At 41.3% G+C, this 18,238-nt stretch overlaps 1 protein-coding gene across 21 annotated transcripts in view; it reads right to left on the reverse strand.

Annotated features, from left to right (window-relative positions):
• Positions 1 to 18,238, reverse strand: part of MAP2 (microtubule associated protein 2) — a 270,997-nt gene that overhangs the window by 20,534 nt on the left and 232,225 nt on the right. For 14 of the 21 annotated variants that reach the window (XM_087706492.1, XM_087706485.1, XM_087706477.1 and 11 more), the window contains 4 exons: positions 16,634 to 16,695; positions 13,868 to 14,044; positions 11,112 to 11,262; positions 8,693 to 9,036 (listed from right to left, as the gene is read on the reverse strand). In XM_087706492.1, coding sequence (XP_087562618.1) covers positions 8,693 to 9,036; positions 11,112 to 11,262; positions 13,868 to 14,044; positions 16,634 to 16,695 — 734 coding nt within the window. The remainder of the gene's footprint in view (positions 1 to 8,692; positions 9,037 to 11,111; positions 11,263 to 13,867; positions 14,045 to 16,633; positions 16,696 to 18,238) is intronic. The other 7 variants (XM_087706602.1, XM_087706615.1, XM_087706593.1 and 4 more) reach the window with 1 other exon arrangement.

Below are 18,238 nucleotides of genomic sequence, written 5' to 3' on the forward strand. Positions count from 1 at the left end.
ATTTTACCCACCTCAGAAGGATGGAAGGCTGAGTCAAACTTGAGCCGGTGAGATTAGAACCGCTGAACTGCAAATAACAGTCAGCTGAAGTGGCCTGCACCCTAACCACTGCGCCACCTCAGCTCTATAACTAGTCATTATGAGGGAGAAAGCAAAGCTGGGAGCACAGTGGTTACATCCATTAATAACTACACATCTTCATTTTTAAAGATAACTGTGAAATTTAACAAGTATAGATTGGTCAATATGATATTTGAATATTTTTCTTCTAAGACATTCTCTCTTGCTAGAACATATTAAGAAGGGAGTTTGTTCTTCTTTTAAAAAAACAAGGCTCTACGAATAAATGAATTCTCTGGGGTACATTTAAGACTCTATGATTACTTTCCTATAAATAAATAAAAAGATGATTAAGGTTTAATTTTTGTTATATGTTAGAAATCTCACAGACAAATCATATCAAATATTTGTAGCAGCAAAGCTTAAATTGGAGGCAAAGAACAATTTCAATTCTCTCTGAAATATATTGACTGGAAATACTGAGAATCTGACAGGAAGATACAAAAAATGTGTTATTGTTTGAAAAAAGACAATTTATAACTGAAATTCCAGATTAATATTAGTGAGGGATAGGAAGAGGGGACTAGGAAGAAAAGGGCTGTGTATGTACGGCAAACTTCTCTCCTAACTTTTTTTAGGCTTCCTTGCCAATCATTAGGCTCCCGAAGGCTCTTTCTCTCCATGTTTCCCATTCCTGATGGACAGCATACTAGATTCTTCTGAAACGTATCATTCACAGCAAAGAGAACCACACTGTCCATTTGATCAGGAGATGCTGCTTTTTGCCCAACACACCCTGAAGAAGAATAACATATGCTTGGGTTTTTTTTTAAAGTTGCCTTCATGTTGAGTTTGGCCCCCAGTGATTTATATAGACACAGCCTATTTTGGCAATGCCTTCTGGGATGTGTTTTCAACTTCCAAGTCTAGACCACAGCAGAACGTATCTTCTGGTGATCTCCCACTTAACTACTAACCAGGTCCAATTCTGTAATATAAAACTACTTACTTTTTTGTAATGGTGAGCAATATTAAAATGTCAATGTGTAGGGTTTTTACAGTGAATCATCTGGATGGTCCTTAGAACTGAGGTTACACGTGTAAGTAAAAACTGCAGCAATCTGCAGAAAATATTTGCCTGTCAGCTATTCTTTGCTTGCAATGTTCCCAGGCATGGTCAAGGACACGGGATGAGGAAACAAAGCATAACCTGCAACATTTTATTCACTCATTTGATAACACTTGATTTACTCAGCTATTACAACGTGAAAGTTCTCACGAACACCAAGGATGTAAGGACTAAGCAATTATTGTGCCTTTGGAGACTTGTTAGCCAATAATGATATCACACGTAAAGTGGGTAGAGCTCAAAGAAGCTGAAAACACTATAAGAATGATGTTTCGTGATTAATAATTTTGCTGTTGATTCTCATGTCAATTCTGGTTGCTCCATAAACTTCTGTTGGTTCAGCTATCCGTGGATTGGATTATTTTTTCATCTTCAGCCTCGGGACCCTAAATGCTACATCAATGGAATAGGATATGTTTGCCTAGGAAGGTTAACAGAAGTGCCCATTTCTCTCATTTCTTTCCTGTACCACTTTTCTGCTGTCTATCATACCATCAGAGGCATGACATTATGAAAATAAGATGGGTTGACTTGGTAGGATTGTACTTCATTTTGGGGCGTTGTCTTAAATCATATATTATAAAAAAAATTACAATATTAGCAAAGCAGAAAAGGCTAGAACTGTTCCCCTGATACTAGCAGCAGCCTTGGGACTGAAGTTGTTGTGCTTAAACTGTTTAAGAATGCAGTTCTTTATCTACAACTTTTCGTGATTACATTCAGTAAGAATGACACTTTATGATAGTGTTTCTCAACCTTGGCAACTTGAAGATGTCTGGACTTCAACTCCCAGAATTCCCCAGCCAGCAAATGCTGGCTGGGGAATTCTGGGAGTTGAAGTCCAGACATCTTCAAGTTGCCAAGGTTGAGAAACACTGCTTTATCAACTGCCTAGCAGTAGAATTGGCTGTGAGTAAAAGATACCTTTCTCCTGATTGAGAAACTGATGGCTTATCGATCCTTCTCTCCTTTGCCATTTTGCATGTTATAGACATCAGAGTGGTTTCTTTCAGAAAACTAACAGAACTTGAAATGCCTTTTTTCAGTTAACAACCGGGGAAACCTCATCTTACTTCATTGTTTTTATTGTAGGTGATCACGATTATGACGTATAAGGTCTCCTGTTGACATGTCAGCCATTTCAAGCTTTTTCAAAAAATGTATTTTTTTTGTTCTCAAATAGTTATGCTATATTCAAGTACTAACAGAAGCAGACCAATATGTGTGCATAGGCTGAGATTTATTAACTGACTAGCTACTGATGGGAACTGTTCTGACTCCCCTTCTTCGCTCGTTAACAGACGACAGTCAGACAGAGTTAAAAGGAAATAACTTCATCAGTCCTGGCTCATGCTGGCTGCAAGCCCAAAAATAAACATAAATAAAGTCTCTGACAAAAAAGGTTATGCAGCAGAATGCAAAAACAAAGAGCTATTACAGCAATACCAGGTTTACAGAAAGAAAGCAAATCACTTATCCAAGTGCCTCTCACAAACAAACCATGACCGATGAACGACGAACCACTAACGAACGAGTGAACGTTGACTTCTGCAACCAGGGCATGGCACCATCAGTCCTTTTATCTCCAGAAGACCACACTAATGAGCCCCAGCTGAATTGTTATTTCTGCATCCTGACTCAACTCACAGCAAACTTCTGCTGAGTCACAAGAGGGAACTATACTTTATTTTGATTTATTAACAAACAAGTTCCTACTGTTTTATGTAAGCACTTCCAGTTGTTGGGGCTGTGACAATATTTCCAGACTAAAGAGAGACAGGGTGAATCGGTGAGTGCAATCCTAGGTTAGTGTACGCCTCTGGCAAAAGGAACAAGTTTATCTCCCAATGACACTTTAAAATAGCATCTCTACTCTCTTTAGACAGTTCGTTGTCACATCAGTTTATGTTAAATTTTCCTCCATTCTATGCTTCTTATTTTTGGCATGGCTATTTCAGCTCATATTACTCCAGATGCATGCTCTTGATTTCCACGAACTGATTGTGGAAGCAGTTCGTAGAAAAGCAGATCATTTCAATAGCCAGGAAAGTCACAGCCCAGATATCTAACGCTGAGGAAGCATCACCATATCATCTCAGATACTTATTAATTTCTTGAAACTTAATCCTTATTGTCTGGAAGAATTTTTTCCAAAAATCCAAAGACCAGGCCTCTGGGTGTGGCCCCAAGTGACTGGAATGAAGCCTCAGTACCAAGCAGGAAGACTGCTTTCCCCAAGAATGGCCCACCCCCATCTCTTGCCAGACATCTCCCCATGCTCATCACACTGTCATGTCACTGCTTGCCTTTACTTCCTTTGCATCGTCCATTGCTCTATCTGTCACCCTCCTTCCCCAGGTTAAAGAACACATCGTACACTCAATTGCACACTCCTTCAAAATATCTGACTGATCTGGGATGCTTCTTCAAAGCATTCTGCAACCAGGGACGTGCAGTCACTAGAGGCAGGGGAGGCGTGGCCTCACCAGTCATGAGGAAAAGGAAAGAATTTTAAAGAATTTTAAAAAAATAATTAAAGCCAAGGTAGTTGCTACCAGATTCACAGTGACTTGGAACAATGCTTTGTGTTAACCATAGGAGGAGGCCAGAGAAATAGGGGCCTCCTGTGCATAAGCAATTTTTTAAGAGTTAAGCAAGGGTTAACAAGCAAAAAATTTCATATGCAAAGGAGGCACGTGGTTCTCTCACCTCATGTAGAGGGCATTTTTAGAGGCTTTTTAGAGTTCTCTGGGAGCAACTAGCTCAGTCTGACTCAGAGCTCGCCTTTCATGAGGGGAGGGCAGGGCAGGCAGAAGCAGAGTTGGAATCGTCTCTGAAACAGCTGGAAAAGGTGCGTGTGTGGGGAGGGGGTAGGAATTCAAAAAGTTTGATCGGAAGGCAGCAGGGGAAGATGGGGGTATGGCAGAGGAGCTGCTTTCAAGCCTTTGGAAAATATATCCAATCCAACTTCTGTGTTTGTGTTTGTTTGAGAGTGAGTGAGTGAGAGAGGGATCCAATTTCTCTGTGTGCGTGTGTCTGTTTGAGAGAGGGGGGAGGGAGGGAGACAGGGAGGAAGGAGGGGGAGGGAGAAGAAAAAAAAGGGGAAACTTATTTTGCAAGGGTGAAAAATGCTGTCGCTTTAAATCGGAACTGAGCATGCCTGGCTGTGGAATTCTGGGAGTTGAAGTCCACAAGTCTAAAAAGCTACCTCACCAGCCCTAAAGCTGACCGCACGTCACTGTCTGCAAGCAAAACCTAACCCAACAGTCTAACTACTCACTTCCATCCATCCATACACAACACCATCTCTGGCTTAAACCCAGGTACCTGGTGAAAATTTGAAAAAAGAAATTTTTAAAAAAACCTTCTTACACCCTTACCAACAGAATGAAGCAGAAATGCTTCTCCTCTCAGTCTCTCTCATAAGAAGGGACAAGAAACTCTCATCTCCCCAAATCTTTATCACTAGTTTAGTTTGCTCCTTAGTCTTTTAGATGTAATGATACCAGAGAAACCTGGTTGCCAGACTGGACACTCGAGATTCTCTACTTTTCATGTCCAGAGTGCAGAGTGAAGGAGATGGCCGAAATTATCACTATCCCATCTAGCTCACACAACTGCCAGAGAACGTAGGTTGGTTGTCTTGGCATGTCGTTGATCTATCTCCAAACTGATTCCAGGGTGTCCAATCTCTTCAGCACACCAAGACCAAGGTGGCGCAGTGGTTAAATGCAGCACTGCAGGCTACTGCTAGATCAGCAGGTCAGCGGTTCAAATCTCACCGGCTCAGGGTTGACTCAGCCTTCCATCCTTCCGAGGTGGGTAAAATGAGGACCCAGATTGTTGGGGGCAATATGCTGACTCTCTGTAAACCGCTTAGAGAGGCCTGAAAGGCCTATGAAGCGGTATATAAGTCTACTGCTATTGCTATTGCTATTGCTATTGCTATTTCCAGTTCATTGTCACCACTGCTGCTGATGTCAGATTGGCCCTTGACGCTATCACTCTTGTTGCTTGAAGTTTGAAGTTTTTATTTATATGCCGTCCTGCAGGGACTCAGGGCAGCGAACAACTCAAACGGGGAAGGGAACATAGAGAAACAAGACATGTATTTAAAAATAACCAACAACCATACCTGTCGAGAGGGGAAGGGAGCTCATCGACCCCAGGCCTGCCGACACAGCCAGGTTTTAACGGCTTTTCGGACGGCCGGGAGAGAGGCGAGGGTCCAAATCTCCGCGGGGAGTTCGTTCCAAAGGGCCGGAGCTGCAACAGAGAAGGCCCTCCCCCGGGTGGTAGCCAGATGGCATTGGCTGGTGGACGGGACCCGGAGGAGGCCGACCCTGTGCAATCTAATGGGTCTTTGGGAGGTAATTGGCAGCAGGCGGTCTCTCAAGTACCCAGGTCTTGGGTACATCAAGTACCTATGCTTGCCAATACCATAGTCAATTCAGCAGCCATGTAGAGTCAGCTCTTCAGCTATATGTAAATGGAGAATGGTCCTCCCTAATTGTTCCTTGGATGAAAGACTCACTTTCGATACTTGGAGTCAACTGGAGTAATCCCAGTACAATAGAGCACAATAGAGCCGAGGTGGCGCAGTGGTTAGAGTGCAGCACTGCAGGCTACTTCAGCTGACTGCAGTTCTGCAGTTCGGCTGTTCTAACCTCACCGGCTCAAGGTTGACTCAGCCTTCCATCCTTCCGAGGTGGGTGAAATGAGGACCCGGACTGTGGGGGTGATATGCTGACTCTGTAAACCGCTTAGAGAGTGCTGAAAGCCCTATGAAGCGGTATATAAGTCTAACTGCTGTTGCTATACCTTAAATGCAAGCTGTCCATCTACAGCAGTAGCTTTCCCCTCTGTAATGGGATATACATATGCCTTCTTCTGTAGCTCTTCTAATGTGGTCATAGTACTTTTTTAACCATTAACATTTGCCACAATGCTAATTTGGCAACCCAAGGGCTACTTTATTTGTACAAGAGACAATTGTCATACAACCCTGTCCTTGGTTTCTGTGCTCAGTTTTATTATTCCATAGTGCGCAAGAAAAAAAAAGAGCAGCTTCAAAGAGGTTCCAATGTCCTCATGTTTGTCTAAATATTGCTCAAAATTGATTTTCTTTCTTCCTTCCTCTCCCACTCGCCTAAGTGACACGTTGCTATGGCCACAGTCATTCAGAGAAATGTTTAAGTGCAGATGCCACTGTAACTGCCTTGTGGTACCCAATGAGGACTTTTCTATCTAGATTTATGCTTTATCATCTAAGCCAGTGTTTCTCAACCTTGGCAACTTGAAGATGTCCGGACTTCAACTCCCAGAATTCCCCAGCCAGCGAATGCTGGCTGGGGAATTCTGGGAGTTGAAGTCCGGACGTCTTCAAGTTGCCAAGGTTGAAAAACACTGATCTAAGCAATGGTATGCTACCTGCATTTTATATCAAAATGATTGTGGATCATCTGCTTGGGTGTATTATTTTATTCTATTTTTGTGGACAGAAGGGAAAGATAGCTGTCAATCAGTGGAAACCTAGGTAAGAAACTGTGATACTTAGCTATATGTCAGCTGGAAAACATGAAGGGAGAGATTAGTTGACTTTCTGTTCTATTAAACTTGCAAAAATAAAAATATACTGGCTTTAATTCTCGAACAATAAAGACACCTTCCAAGAATTTTGATTTAAATATATATTACATTGAATTGTGAAATATAAAGGCTGAAAGGGAAAGGGTCAAAGCAACAGAGAGACATGTTAAGGGTCCAATACAGGGGTGGGTTTCAGGCGGTTCGCGGCGGTCCCCGCAAACCGGTTGGTCGGCGAACCCGGAAGTAAGTAACTTTCGGGAACGCCGAAGGGTCCACCCGCCCGCCCGCGTTTCTTACCTGGTTTTGACGAGTTCTGCGCTTCCACACATGCGCAGGACGCATACAGCGCCTGCGCGATCCTCCAGGAGCAGCTGGAGCATCGCACAGACGCTAGTACGCATGCGTGCACTGCGCGCGTGCACGAGGACGCCGCTGGCCCCATTCCAACCGGACCGGTTGGAACGGGGTGAGAAACCCACCCCTGGTCCAATATATAACTGGACCGAGAAAGAAGAGTAACCAGGACAAGCTTAGTTCCGCCATATAGAAAAATCCAATTACATGAAGGTTGGCTGGCTACAGTTTGCGATGTGGTTCCCATAGAAATTTACCACATGTGAAAATATAGATCAGTGCCACATACTCCCCACTACTAATAGAGAACCTTCATTCCTCGCCCCAATGCTCAAGAACAGATCCGAGATAAGAGAGCAAATGATGTTTGTATATGTAAATCAGTAAAATCAAATAGTTAGAATGTGGAGAATCAGAAAGTGAGGAAACTCTGAAAATGCTAAAAGTCTGACCCAAGAACTTTTGAGGCATGATGCTGATCTCAAGGCATCACATCAGTGTTTAATGCTCTTTAACCAACTGTGTTTTCCATTCCCAGCAGAACTTGAGGAAGTTAACCCAATCAGGAAGAAGGCAATGTATATATGCAACTCTTAAATTGAGCCAGTTGGGGTATTGGGAGGTTTGCCGCAACTATTCTTCTCAGGACTCTCCTGGTAGTAGATACTTCCTTTGGTTTCTTAATCCTTCTATGCAGTAGTCAAGAGATTTTTGCATGAAAGCATCCCAAACAGGCAGATAGAAGATATTAACCTAGCAATACGAAGCTGCGTGACATTTTTCCGAGAGGCTGAATAAAACAGGCATTACAATATGAAATTATTTTTGATGAGCGAGGCCCACTTGATCGTTCAATATAAATAATGGTGAGATCTTAGCGTATACACATTCTGCCATTTTTACCATTTATGGAGCGTCCAGATATTTTCAACTTCAGCCTGATGGCCCTCATTTAAAAACAATTCCACAAAATAAAACAAATTAAAATTTCACAAGAAATAAAGCACAATTTGCATCTTGGGCAACTTATACCAGTGTATTTCACAAAGCTATCCCTTTATCAGCATAAAGTCAGATGATAAAACAAAAACATTTAAGCGGTTAGCTTCAGCCTCTAGAACAGTGTTTCTTAAACTTAGCAGCTTTAAGATGGGTGGACTTCAACTCCCAGAATTCCACAGCCAGCAAAGCTGGCTGTGGAATTCTGGGAGTTGCAGTCCACTCATCTTAAAGCTGCTAAGGTTAAGAAACATGGCTCTAGAAGTTTATCAGTGAAGTTTAAAGGAAGTTTCCATTCGGCAGATTTCCCCTAATTGCTAGCCCTAACCCTAATAAAGGATACTAATGCCTTATATACTCAAATATACTGCTAGGGAAAATGCTAAACAAATGGAACAAGAAGTGTGAGTAATTAGGTGCTAATTACTACTAGAATAAAAGTAGAAGTGTACAGTAATTAATGAAGAAAGCCTTTGGTAGCTACAAGTCAATACTGCCTCTTCTCCTCAACTCTCTCTACCCAAATCCTGTTTTTAAAATGTACTTAAATGAAAGCCTTACCTGCCCCCCTTTAGGCTGATACTTGATATTGTCTGTCGATCCAACTTTGGACCGCACATTCTTGAGATCTGGTAGAGGTTGATTAATCAGACGAAGCTGCTTAGGGGTTGCTGGAGATTTCGGAGGTGTGCGTATGATAGCAACTTTTTTCTCAGTGGGTACCAGAATCGCAGATGTGGGGGTACCCGGTGTATGCGGGGTTCTGGAATAACTAGGGGTCCCAGGTGTTCCTGGGGTCCGAGAGGAGTAACTAGGTGGGGTTCCAGGAGTGATGGCAGTTGATCCTGGAGTAGTTGGAGTTGATGTACCACTTTTTCCTGTTCGGCTTCGAATAGGTTCTGATCCTGTATTGATAACAGAATTCTATTTGTTCCATGATATTCATACCGTTTCCTAGAGAGAGAACTGGTTTCTAATTGTTCATAAAAGAATCTGATCACAAAAATATTCGGCCTTTGCTAAAACTTCCTGAAGATCAAGGGGATGCATAAAACTGAACAATATTTCACTAAACGGCAAGATTATCATGAAGTACAAACCAGCTGGGATTTAAAGCAAGTTAAAAATCAATAATATTGGATATTTGCAATTATATCTTTCATAGCTTAATGATCCCCAAGAGAAGTAAATGAAAAAGAGAGAGTTAAGGGTTAATGCAGATTTCGATCCCCAATAATATCTTTATGTGCTCCCTACTTATAGCTTCATGTCTCTCTATGACTACCTATACTTGGCTGTCATTTGATAATAGGAAAAAGATACACTCATGATTAGTGGATATTAGTGGGTTTTTTTCAGCCCAGATTCAATAGCCCTGCCTGTACCTTTAAATTAAGATTATGCTTAAAATTTAGAATGTCTTCATAAATTGGGAATTTTTTCCCCTAAATCAAAAACACTAGATACAATATTTTTCAGAGTATAAGACGCACTCACCCATTAAAAGAGGGTGAAAATTTGGGTGCATCTTATACACCAAATATAGCCCCACCCACCCCCACTAGAGGCCAAAGACACGAGGCATGGAGGCAGAGGTGGTCTGTGGCCATCCCTGCAGCCTGTACCTTTAAATTAAGATTATGCTTAAAATTTAGAATGTCTTCATAACAGCTGATTGGGGGTATTCCGACAGTCCAATCCACCCACCAATCAACTGTGCTGAATCAGGCTGCAATAAATGCTAAAGCTGACCTGGCTGGTCAGAGTTTGTGGCAGCAATCACATTCAGAAAGCACACACAAGTAACTCATTCAGCAGGATACAAAATAATAATAATATACAATAAAATACCAAAAGCAGGTTTTCCAAGGTTGCAGTAAATACAAGCCAAACACAAGCAGTTTCACTTTCAGTTCTCAGCTAAGCCAGGCTCCTTCCTGTCTCCTTGTTGCTCACACAGTAAATACTGTTTCAGTCCAAATAGCCCTCACTGGCTGACTTAGTTGCTATGCCTATTCATTAGCTGACCTTGTTACCATGTGTTCCAAGTCATGAACTCTCTCACACACTGACAGGAAGCTAACCAGCTGAATACCATGGATGCTGGTAGGCAGAGGCAGAATTTTTTTTCTTCTCATTTTCCTCCCCCAAAACTAAGGTGCGTCTTATACTCTGGAGCATCTTATACTCCAAAAAATATGGTATTACAAAATGCAAAGCATTCTTTTCCATATATTTTAAAAATCTGCTTTCAAATATTTCAAGGAACTGATATAAACTATAAAAATAGAAACTTAGGATATGTCCAAGAAGTACCGTTTTTTCTGCTAAACTTTTCTCTTTTCCTAAAACCAGATTTTTAAAAAGTATCCAATTACACAAAACCCATATCTTATAATATACCTAGAACTTTTTATCTGATCTTCTTATCTGGTAGTATATAACACATGCCTCTTACAATAGAAACACAAGTGAGCAGAAACTGGTTAATGTCTAATTTAGATATCATCTCTGGTCTAAAACCTATTTCTTCAACATGGCAGTATGGCCACCAATGCATCCAGAAAAAATTCTTTTGAAACCAGAGAGACTCTATATTTCATCCCATCTCATCTCATCAGACTCTTTTAGTTTTAAAAAAATAAATGGGAGATTAGCATATAGTTAAGTGCCATTTTAGTGCATTTTTTAAAATTTCCAGATACATTTCTGGGTCTTGCATAGACTCTAGGTGTCTAAACAGAAAGAAAAGATTGCATCTTATAAGGTTACAAGGAATAGTGCTCTAGAACTGTACTAGTTTGCCTTCTGATAAATGGGGACTTTTGAGGCTGTCTGGTCTCATTGAAACATAATTGTTGTAAGATTATTCATAAGATGCTTTCAAAATTTCAAAAATGTCCACTAAGTCAAAAGAGATTAGAGAACCCTGAGCTTGCACCTCCAATTTTAACTCTGAATTATAGGGAAAGAGACATACTTGTAGTTCGTCGTATGGATGAGATGGTGGTGTTCAGGGAGAAAGAATTTTCATCTCGTTCTCTGTCTGCTGAGATACCTCTTCGGGCGGGTAAAATGGAAGAAGGTCTTGGTAAAGAGGAGCGCTTTTCAGGACTCTTGGTTATTCCATCCTAATGCAAAAAATAAAAATTAGGAAGCATTTTGGTTTTAAACATGTACTGGTATATTCAGCTCCAACCTAACTTTGTTTGCATTCAAGCAATTAAAGGGAAAGCAACACTATAGTAGTATAGGACAGAAGCTGTTGAGGAAAAAGGGTAGACTCCAAGGTTGAGGTCAGAAAGTTGACTTAATTTGGCGATGATTGCATCAGGTATAGCCTTATTTTATTTGCATTTAAGTCAAAAAAGGTTTGTGTCTCTGCTGTGAACATACATCCATAGATCCATACACAGATGTACATTCTGGAGCAATCATTCACTCGGTACCTTGAAACGGGCAGAGTGACTTCTCGACATAAAAACATTACTTGGAAAAACCAGAGTTCTTAGGCAAGGGTTCTTCTACTGCAGCAAATGGCCTAAACCTACTACAAGTAGTTCTCGATCTATGATCACAATGGTGTCCAGGATGTTGGTCGTAAGTCATTGTGTTTGTTGAGGAAGACACACATGTGGCTGCCTTGCTCAGCAACCACAATCCCAGCTCTTCCCATTGTGGTCATTAAGCAACCAGGCCATTAAATGATCTACCGGCATGTGGAAATCTGCTGCAGGTCAGAAGGCTTTGGCTGGCTAGGCTCAATGTCATCATGCAGGCTTCCGGCCTCTTCACGCATTCCCAGAAGCATTAACCAACTAGGCTCAGTGGCGTGCAGGCCTCTGCTTTCCCCCCACACGCCTGAGTCTTCTGGTAACCGTCAAGTTTCTGCATCCCAATGAGCCTAGGCAGCTGAGGTCTCCCTGCCCATGCCCATGCTGAGGGAGAGGGCCAGAGGTTCCTACCAGTTCGCACCTATTCGGTAGAACCGGTTCATCAAATCTACCGAACCGGTTAGAAGCGGTTCCACCAGTGGACCCGGAAAGCAGGCCACACCTACAGAAGAGGTTCCAAACATTTTTTTAAACCCACCACTGGTCCTTGGATATGATTATTCTACACTATCATGCTCATATTTATAAAACTCAGTGCCTCTGTGAAAGGTAAGGATTACTGCGTTTGTGGTGCAATCAGAACATTGCGTGTGTTGAAGTTGTTTTAACGCAAACCAAAGATGCCTTTTCAAAAACAAGTTTACATCCTATTCTTATGCATGCCAGTGCTGTGTGTGAGGTAATTTAAGGTGGTTCTGACAAGTGTCATCGGCATCTTCATATCCGGTCACATGGGCGGCAAGCCACTCCCATCCGGTCACATGAGCAGCAAGCCACTCCCACAAAGGAGGCCACACCCACAGAGTAGGTTCGAACAATTTTTGAAACCCACCACTGGAGAGGGCCGTTGCAGTGTTCCCAAGGGTGGGGAAGTTGCCGAGCGCCTGAATTTTGATCACATGACCATGGGGTGCTACAATGCTTGTTAAGTTGTTAAGGCAGGGATTGTATGTCCTTTCACTCAGCGCTGTAATAATTTTGAATGGTTTGCCAAATGAATGTTCATAAGATGACAACTTCCAGTTGTGTGCATCTTACAAAATTTGTAGCCATTGAACAGAATCAAATAATACATTAAGCTTTTTGAGCAAATTTATTTTTATCATCTGTAAATTAAGTTTCAGTACTAGCCATTATCAAGGCAAGAAATCCCAGATTCTGGCATCCTATGAAATCACAGCTCAGCTCTATCTCAGTTACGTTATAACCTCACAAGATTCTCCCCCTGGCACTTCTTTGGATTCTGAAATTTGCTTTGCCTGCCAGAATCCTTAAATCAGCCTTTGCATTTCTTCCTGTTTACCTTCTCTCGTGCTGTTTTTCAAAAACAGTTATGGGAATAGTGGTTCCACCACAAAACCGCGGTGGACTAAAGCGCACTCGACGAAAGCGCGTACGTGACGTCATCACAGCGCAATGAAAACATCGCGCTGTGAGTGGTAAATTTAAAATTAAAGCGAAAACCTTACCCTAACCCCCCCAAACCTGACCCTAAACCTAACCCTAAACCTAACCCTTAACCTAACCCTAAACCTAATCCTAAACCTAACCCTTAACCTAACGCTAAACCTAACGCTAACCCTTAACCTAACCCTAAACCTAACCCTAACGCGTAACGTAACCCTAAACCTAAACCTAAACCTAACCCTAACCCTTAACCTAACCCTAACCCTAACCCTAACCCTAACCCTAACCCTTACCTTTATGTGAATTGGCTTGCTTTAATTTTATTTTAATTTTATTTTAATTTATTTTTAATTTTTTTCGTCGCGCTGCTGCTGATGTCACGTACGCGCTTTCGTCGGGCGCGCTTTAGTGGACCGCGGTTTTGATGGGTCACGGGAATAGTATCATCACCACTGAATTTCCTCATCACTTGTGACCTGTGATGAGGAATGATTAAATTAACTCTCTTTTATAGACTTTATAGGCTAACCAGGAGAAGTGACCCGTTGGAACTGTTGATATCATGAACCAATTTGATTATATTGCTAACTTATATACTGCATTTATTTTTCATTTGGGGAAAAGGATATCAAGGTGAGATATCCGTATTCGGTAGTGAAGGAGAAAAAAATTAAAGGGGTGGGGATTTATTCTTGTTCTACCTCAACTGCCTTACCTGAGCTGTTTTTGAATAGTCCCTTGGGCCCGTTGAAGAGGGCCACGCAATATAATTGTCTTTACTGCGCAAAACAACTTTTTTAGTGGTGATTAGGGAACAAGCAGAGTTGGGTCTTGGAGGAAGCAATGACTTTGCTCTAACCTTTGAGGCAGGAATCTTTGACAAAGAAGAAGTCTAATTATAGGAAAACAAAAAGAAGAATGTAATGGGAAGACGAACAATGAGACAAACAAAAAATGTATGGAATATGGAAAACAGATTTCAAATCAGAACCTTAAAGATAATTATTGTGCTGTATTATTGTTCTTACATTAAAGTAGGCATACCTTAAAATAAAGGGATTTCATTGTTCAAATCATAAGAAGAAGAAGAATATAATGGCTATTTTTCAAAAGTTGGCCTGTTTTTCTTTCTGAAGCTTATTGACATTGTCATTGGCCCATGCTAATATTCTATTTTTCTACTTGTAGTGTTATCATCTTTCCAGGTTTTAAGACTGGAATTTCAGTTATAGTATTCACCAAAGAGTATTAATATCCAAGTTAGGATTCCTTCGATTACCAGGCACCTCTGATATAAGGTTTGAGAAATTGTTTATGAATCTAATGTTTAATCCAGTGTTTCTCAACCTTGGCGACTTTAAGTCCTGTGGACTTCAACTCCCAGAATTCCCCAGCCAGCATAGCTGGCTGGGGAATTCTGGGAGTTGAAGTCCACAGGACTTAAAGTCGCCAAGGTTGAGAAACACTGGTTTAATCCTATACATATTTTTTCTCAGAAAAATTCTATGAAGAGCATTGAACCCAAGTCTCCCAGCCACAGACCAAAAACTGTGGTAACCATCAGGGACAGCTTCATTTTAGAGAAAGAGCTATTTATTTATTTAAATTTATATGGCTGCCCATCTCACACAAAGTGATTCTGCACAGCGTATAATTATTAAAATAAAACAATAAATAACAATGATTAAAACAGACATCCTTAAAGAGATAACCTCCTTTACAGGAAAGAGTAGATTAAGTACAATGCTATTTAATCTACTCTCTTTCATTTTAAGATACGGATGCTCAGAGCAGAAAAGGAAATCAGGGGGCAAGCTTGCTACTTGAAATTATCACTTCAAGTAGTGATAGGAATTGAACAGAAGTGTAAGATATTTTTTTATTTACATATGCGAATTACTATTCTTTCACTATCGAATTCTGGAAAGCTGTGGCCTCTAGATAAAAAGGAAAAAGATATTTTCAGTGGGTGAGTAAAGGTATTAAATACAAACAGGCAAATATACATGTGCATATTAGATCAAAGGGAAGAGGACAGCCATATGTTTATTCATATCTCTGCACATCCCATGCAAATGAGTGTGGGAGGTATATAGCAATAGCAATAGCAGTTAGACTTATATACCGCTTCATTGGGCTTTCAGCCCTCTCTAAGCGGTTTACAGAGTCAGCATATTGCCCCCAACAATCCGGGTCCTCATTTTACCCACCTCGGAAGGATGGAAGGCTGAGTCAACCCTGAGCCGGTGAGATTTGAACAAGATATTTTACCCACCTCGGAAGGATGGAAGGCTGAGTCAACCCTGAGCCGAACAGCAGATAACAGTCAGCTGAAGTGGCCTGCAGTACTGCACCCTAACCACTGCGCCACCTCAGCTCTTGAGGCTATGACAGCACTAATTTTATTAAATTTTCATCTATATTTTGCTTAATGCCTTGAGAGTCCATACAGCCAGATTTTCAGTTGCCTTGTAACTCAGGGGCCATGACCAGAGTGTGCTGGTGGCAATTTGCTTATCTAGCTGATTAGCATTCAGTCCCAGCTTCAGTGATTGGCTGAACTTTGGATAGCAATAGCAATAGCAATAGCAATAGCAGTTAGACTTATATACCGCTTCATAGGGTTTTCAGCCCTCTCTAAGTGGTTTACAGAGTCAGCATATATTGCCCCCACAGTCTGGGTCCTCATTTCACCCACCTCGGGAGGATGGAAGGCTGAGTCAACCTTGAGCCGGTGGGATTAGAACCGCTGAACTGCAGATAGCAGTCAGCTGAAGTGGCCTGCAGTACTGCACCCTAACCACTGCGCCACCTCGGCTCATAATCCCCCCCCCCCAGGCAGAGCAGCAGCCACTGGCTTTTAAACACACAGAAAGCAGATGAGATATAGATTCTAATATTTCCTCTTACAAGAATGAATCAGACTGATAGGTTGAAAGTGGGGTCATGACGTTCTCGGAATTGCATCTGATTGACTAGAGCAGTGGTAGTCAGCCTGGTCCCTACCACCCACTAGTGGGCGTTCCAGCTTTCATGGTGGGCAGTAGGGGTTTTGTCCGATACTGAAGCACTTTCCTTTTTTTAAAATTTAATTGACTTTTTTTTAAAAAAATCATAGCATTATTTAAAAGTTTTCATTAGGTTTTCATAAAATCACCATTACTGTGGAACCGGTGGGCGGTTAGAAAATTTTACTACTAACAGAGATACAAAAGTGGGCGGTAGGTATAAAAAGGTTGACTACCCCTGGACTAGAACATAAAATAGAAAGCTTAATATCTTGTAACTATCAGTATGTAATTTTACACAGTACAGCAACATTTTAAGAACCTATGATTAATTTCAAAGTGAAATGAGTAAAAAAGAAACTATTCGTTTAAAACTGCAAAACAAATGGATTTTAAAGTTACTTATAGTAATAAAACTACCAAATATTCAAAACACACAGACATGTAAAACATATAAAAGGAAATTCACCCACCGAAAGTTTTTCCTTTGCTTGTTTAAACACCCCAGGCATCTGGTTTATTTCACCACCAGCAGCTATCAGGAAATAAGGAGAGAAGGGTTAACATTTTAAAATCATAACTTCAAATTAACCTTTTAACATTTTCCGTTTAAATTGCCATGCAGTAATTATAATGAACTAATTACTGGCCCAACTTTTGCTAATTAAAAAATAAATTTCAACTGGAAAATTAAAGAATAACACTTCTCAATGTTCTCTAAAATGTTACCGTTAGAGTATTGCAAAGAAAATTACGAGGTTTGGATGGTGTGGTGTTAGTAGCATTATATTCAAACAATTAGCAATAATTTGAAAACAGGGGCCATCACTTTTTTAAACGTATCAGCACCAGTAATATTTGGTCATGACTTAAAACCACTTCCTATGTGTATGTACTACATCTTGTAGGAATAATATTACAAAGGAGGGCAAGACTGAATATAAAAATAAAAAAGAGAGCACCAAAATGATGGCTTTTATTTCCACTGTGTTATCTGTTATTTAAATGGCTTGTACATAAATCAATTTACAAACATAAACAAAAACCGTAGCTAAAAAAATAGTGAATAAATAAATAGACCAACTGTTATATTCCATTCTTTTGGTTAGCAGCACGGGATGTGGAATTTGTACATATAGGAAAATCCCTGCATGTATGTTCAGCCTACTCCTCTGTAGTTGAAAAGGACAATGTGGGCCTGATTCAATGTTGTGGCCCAGCAGGAGCCGTTGGAGCTTCCACCAGACTCCGACAGCGAGGGGCCCTATGAGTCGGCTCTGGAGGATGTGGAGGACCCTGGACAGGGTTCCGACTCCGAGCAGGGAGCAGAGAGGCTGGTTGGCCACCAGGAGGCACTTGAGCCTTGGACCAGTGGGGAGGAGACAAGGGAGAGTGAGCCAGACGCCAGAAGTGAGTTGTTCCTGGATGCACGCCATCAAAGTGCTAATAGGCGTCAGGAACAATTACGCAATTACAGGAGGTGATTGCACTCAGCTGGTGGTCATTAGGCTCCTCTCCAGACTATAAAAAAGCTACTTGTGCATACTTGCAGAAGTCAACACAGGATCGAATGTCGGAGAACTTTGTATGAGCTTGGCAGGCTGGATTGCTGCCAAGCCTTATCTGTGTTTATTGCTGCCCAAGCTTGTCTGTGCCGGTTTGCTGCCAAGGACCTGTCTGTCTGTTAATTAAATGCCGTAACTTATCTTTGGCTCGGAGTGTGCTTGGGTGTGGAACGAGGGGGGTCAGAACATTCAACATGCAAGATGTGAAGTGTAACATCCCTCATTGAACAGTTTCCAAACTTCTTACTCTGAGCTGGGGGGGGGGGGGCTGGAAAATGCTTCTATAATTTCTGATTCCATGTATGTTTCCCATGGTGTCCACGTGAGTGAAAGATAATAGTCCTGAGATCTTCATGAGATCTTCATCAGCATCAAAGGGAAGGTTGGGAAGAGATTCAAGAAGATTCAGAGGAGCAGCATGCATGCATCCCCTCCTCACCCCTTCAATCATCTAGTGTGCAGTCTGAATACCTGTGCCTAGCTTGACATATCCTATTGTATTAATCATCATCA

Source organism: Thamnophis sirtalis, unplaced genomic scaffold (assembly GCF_051295495.1).
Source record: "Thamnophis sirtalis isolate CommonGarterSnake01/CBP01778 unplaced genomic scaffold, rThaSir2_p1.2 scaffold_1, whole genome shotgun sequence".
Taxonomy (NCBI): Eukaryota; Metazoa; Chordata; class Lepidosauria; order Squamata; family Natricidae; genus Thamnophis; species Thamnophis sirtalis.